The sequence below is a fragment of the Crocuta crocuta genome, unplaced genomic scaffold (assembly GCF_008692635.1).
Source record: "Crocuta crocuta isolate KB4526 unplaced genomic scaffold, BGI_CrCroc_1.0 scaffold813, whole genome shotgun sequence".
NCBI classification, from domain to species: Eukaryota; Metazoa; Chordata; class Mammalia; order Carnivora; family Hyaenidae; genus Crocuta; species Crocuta crocuta.
Window position 1 is genome coordinate 1 of NW_027531884.1, and position 4,459 is coordinate 4,459.

Consider the following 4,459-nt stretch of genomic DNA (forward strand, 5'->3'; position numbering starts at 1 on the left):
TAACTTTGAAATGAGTGAGCACTGTCTGGAAAGCGAGGGCTCGGGCTGAGAAAAAGTTATGGCAAGAGCAGGCTCTGAGGACATTCTGCCCCTTCTAGAATGTCTTATTGGTGATAAAAATTGGAATTTATAAAAACCAACGGTGACTTTAATACAGGCTACCTGAAGACCAAGGATTCCTCAAAGGAAGGCAAACATATGGGGCGCCTGGGTAGCTCACATGGTTAAGCGACCAGCTTCAGCTCAGGTCATGATCTTGCAGTTTGTGAGTTCAAGCCCCGCGTCAGGCTCTCCGCTGTAAGAGCAGAGCCTGCTTTGGATCCTCGGTCCCACTCTCTGTCCCTCCCCCATAGGCACACACATGTGTGCACATTCTCTGTCTCTCAAATATAAGTAAACATTAAAAGAAAAGAAGGCACTAGGGTGCCTGGGTGGCTTAGTCAGTTGAACATCCGTTCAGCTCGGGATATGATCTCACGATCTGGGAGTTCACTGCTGTCACCATCTTGCCCATTTTGGATCTTCTGTTTCCCTCTCTCTTTGCCCCATTCTTACTCGCTAGCTCTCTCTCTCTCTCTCTCAAAAATAAAATAAACAAACAAAAAAACAAGGTGTACAAATGACCCATAAGTTCATGAAAAGATCCTAACATCATTAGACATTAGACAAATCCATTCAAAATCCTGAGAGACTTCTTCATACCCCCTAGGACGGCTAGAACCTAAATGACAGATAATAGTACGTGGTGGTGGTGTAGACAAATTGGAACCCTCATACACTGCAGGCGGGAATGTGAGATGGTGCAGGCATTAGGGAAAGCAGATGGGCAATTCCACTCCTAGGTATGCACCAAAGAGAATTGAAAACATAGGTCCACACAAAAACCTTGAGCATAAATGTTCCTATCAGCATGATAGCCAAAAGGTGGGAACAACTCAAATGTCTGTTAACGGTGACTGTATAAATAAAATGTGGTATGTCCATGCAATGGAAGATTTTAGTTATGGGAGGTGCAATACATGGGAGCAGGGACCAAACAAAGGAATTGGTGGGTAGGTGGAGAGGGCATGTTCAGGTGGGTGTTGTCATGTGCCTGTGATGGTAGCAAGAACACAAGCCCACTGAAGAGGTAGAAGGAGGAAGACTCAAGCTCCCTCTGCCTCTGAAGCAGCACAGGGTGGGGTATGTGAATTCCAGGGGTCACAGTAGATCTGCACACAGTTTAGCTGAGTGTCTTCCAGCCTTGGCTTTTCTTGAGTCCTGGGCAGTCAGCCCTTAGGGACCAATGGAATAATTCTAAATATAGCTATTCACACTATGGAATGTTCTGAGGAAATAGCCACTGTTTCAAAAAACATCTTTTTCTCCTTTTGTCATTGCCAATTGTAGGTTCAAATTTGAGTTTGTCTCCTCTCTAAATGGCATTCAAGTATTTGCTGATTCTTAATTTATTTGACTAGGATGTATGCTTGTGCATTGACAAAAAGCTGTGCTTTTTGTAGTTCGTTATCAAAACTCGTCCCTTCTTTTCTGACAGATGAGGAAGTATATATAAGGAGTGCGGAAGGATCCTTCATGAAGGTATTGAAAGCTGGGAAGAAGAGCACCAGCACTGAACTGACTATCGAGGCAGAAAAGCCATCCTCAGACAAGAGTGGCGTCAGTTTGTCAGCCTTTATGAATGAGCAGCTAGACTTTAACGATGAAAGTGATGTCATTAGCGCACTGAATTACATACTGCCTTACTTCTCGGAGGGACATCTAGAAGATGTAGAATCGACGTGATTACCATTCATTAACCTTCTGTTTTCAAGTGTGCAAGAGGGAGACAGTCCCCTGGGTCACTTGACACACAACACACAGGAACCTTCTCTTAAACCTGGATCCAACAATTCGACTTACAAGAATAAACTGAGGAAACTCTATTTTCTGGAAAACTTGTTAGATGCAGAAATTCAGGGAAAAGTTGATGAGGTGAAAGAGAAAGAAAAAACTGCCATGCTTATACCTTCCAGCCTTTTAGGTCCCAAGTTAAAACGTCAAATCTTTCCAAAGAAATTGGAAACTGCTCAAGGACAGGAAAAGAGCCTAGACAAGGTTGAGAATGTCGGGAAAAAAATGCTGAGTGAACAAGGTCATCAAGGGCCCGAAGGGCATCCAGAAAAGGCGCCTTAAAGAAATGAGACGTCAGAATACCCAGAGGAAACAGAATGCCCAGCCATTTGTGGAGAATGTGGCCAAAGAAAGAAGGCTCGAGAGACCGTCCGCAGGGGGGCTGGAACAGCTTCACGTGGCACACAGGCCCAGGAAATTGGTGGGAAGCTCCTTCAAAACAGAGCCCTCATTCATACAGGAACACAAGGCAGCGGTCTCTTCGTTCCTGAAACAATACTCTCTGGGCAGGCCTGCTGCCTCCACCACTCCCAAATCCCCAGCTGAGGTGAAAAACAAATCAAAAGACTTGACATACCCCATTTCTGTTTTAGAAGACGCAAATGCTAGAGTTAGAAACATGGAGGCTTTCAGACCAGCCCCACATTCCAGAAAAAAATACCTCTTCCATAAAACTCACTCGCGTGTGGTTCACAGAACACCCAAGGCCAAACTGAATCACAAGTCGAGAAAGGAAAGTTTACTCAGTAATAGACTGATGCTCGCAAAGAGGCCTCTGTTCTCTGCAGTCAGGAGCCTCATAAATTCCCCTTCACGGGAGGATTTTTCATCTCCCGGAGAACTGGGTCCTCAGGAAAATCCTTTTCCAGAATGATTTACTCTTTCAAAACCTAACAGAGAACACACTACCGTAGAGAACACTAATGCACAAAATATCTTGGAAGAAAATATTTCTACAGGAAACACTACTCGGCCAGAACAAACCTTCCCTGAATTCACAAGCCGTAAGAATCTTTCCACGGCTAATTCTACCATTACTGCAGACAGTTCCGTGCCGACCGCTAAACAAGCCAACAATTCGCAATGGGAATACTACAGTGTGGGCATTGACTTGCCCTCAGAGGCCACAGGCTTCACTGTGTCCAACCCCTCATCCCCAGGTGATCTATTTGAGATGCAGTTAAACCAGCAGCTACGGCCCCTCATCCCCCACAATGATGTGAGAAGGCTCATTTCTCACGTTATCCGGACTTTGAAAATGGACTGCTCTGAGACCCACGTGCAGCTGGCCTGTGCCAAGCTCATCTCCAGGACAGGCCTCCTGATGAAGCTTCTCAGCGAGCAGCAAGAGATGAAGGTGTCCAAGGCAGAGTGGGATACGGACCAATGGAAAAATGAGAATGACATCAATGAGAGCAGCGAAGCCCAGGGTGAACAGAAAGGGGCGGATTCAAGGGAGGTGAGGATAACGTCCCAAAACGTGGGATCTGGGCTTTTAGTCGGTTTCAGACACAGACCCACACACAAAGACCAGCAGCTCCTAGTCTGGGTCTTAGCCACATAACCTTGGCTAAGACAGTGATCTGCCACTTTGCTCATTTAGAAAACGGCACCACTATTCCCAAGGGTAGACAAGGGGAACCCCTGACATACAAGATAAATTCTTGAAGAAGATACTGATGATAAGATTACATATCACATTAGGTTTGGTATACTCCTTAAGAACCTGTAAGCGATGCATCGGAAAGAATGGGGTTTTAGAGTCATTAAAAAATAGTTAGCTTTCATCGTGTCTCTGTTTTCTAAACAAACTGTTCTTTACCTTTTTAGCTCACAAAAGAAGTTCCAGGTTATGGCTACAACAAGCTCATCTTGGCAATATCCGTGACTATAGTAGTGATGATAGTTGATCATCGTTTTCTGTCTCATTGAGGTAAGGACAACAGTTAATTCAGATTTCCAGACTATGTTCCTTCTTTATAATAGATGCAGAACCCACAAGCTGAAAATCCAAGCCACTTTCCCACCTATCACTACTTAATATCCCTCTTCAGTCTGGAGAACTGAGATATACCTTGTCCTTTAATTGCAAAGTCCCTTCCAGGGATTTAAAGGGACCTCACTGCCAGGAGATGCCTGTGGCCTGTGACCAAGATAACAAGCCATTAGACTGTTGTGAGACATTAAGTTTAAGGAAGCCACAGTTGACGTGACAGTAAAATTTCTTCAACTCAAAAAAATTACGTCGATTTGATGCACTCAGCTGCCATTCTCCTACCACCACTGATTTCTTTCCTTGTTGGCTGAAATGATGAGAGAGATACAGTCTTCACCTTCGTGGAGCTATCAGTCATCCTGGAAGAGAGTACATGGCTTAGAGATAAGAGTGTCATCGTGCTGATGAATTAGATGCACTTAGCAGCTCTCTCCTCCACTTGGCAAGGCATCGTGTAAATAGGTTTGATCAAAACACCGCAGCTAAAATCCTGCATCAGGCTACTCAAAGCATGTCATGTTTACAGCTGCCTATTCCTGGAGCTTGCCTGTATTGAATATATATTCAATA

General features: G+C 44.6%; 1 protein-coding gene and 1 pseudogene across 1 annotated transcript; both read left to right on the forward strand.

Annotated features, from left to right (window-relative positions):
• Positions 1–1,542: 1,542 nt before the first annotated feature.
• Positions 1,543–2,861, forward strand: LOC144239142 (leucine-rich repeat-containing protein 37A3 pseudogene; annotated as a pseudogene).
• A 123-nt stretch (positions 2,862–2,984) lies between these two features.
• Positions 2,985–3,892, forward strand: LOC144239143 (putative protein LRRC37A5P). Its single transcript, XM_077773134.1, has 2 exons — positions 2,985–3,352; positions 3,724–3,892. Exons 1-2 carry the CDS (start codon positions 3,068–3,070, stop codon positions 3,823–3,825), a joined length of 387 nt encoding a protein of 128 aa, XP_077629260.1. The 5' UTR covers positions 2,985–3,067; the 3' UTR covers positions 3,826–3,892.
• Positions 3,893–4,459: the final 567 nt, after the last annotated feature.

Excerpts from the sequence above, each read along its gene's own strand:
- LOC144239143 (XM_077773134.1), top strand. The coding sequence starts at position 3,068 with ATGCAGTTAAACCAGCAGCTACGGCCCCTCATCCCCCACAATGATGTG. Across the intron at positions 3,353-3,723 it reads AAGGGGCGGATTCAAGGGAG|CTCACAAAAGAAGTTCCAGG; the intron begins GTGAGGATAACG and ends TTACCTTTTTAG.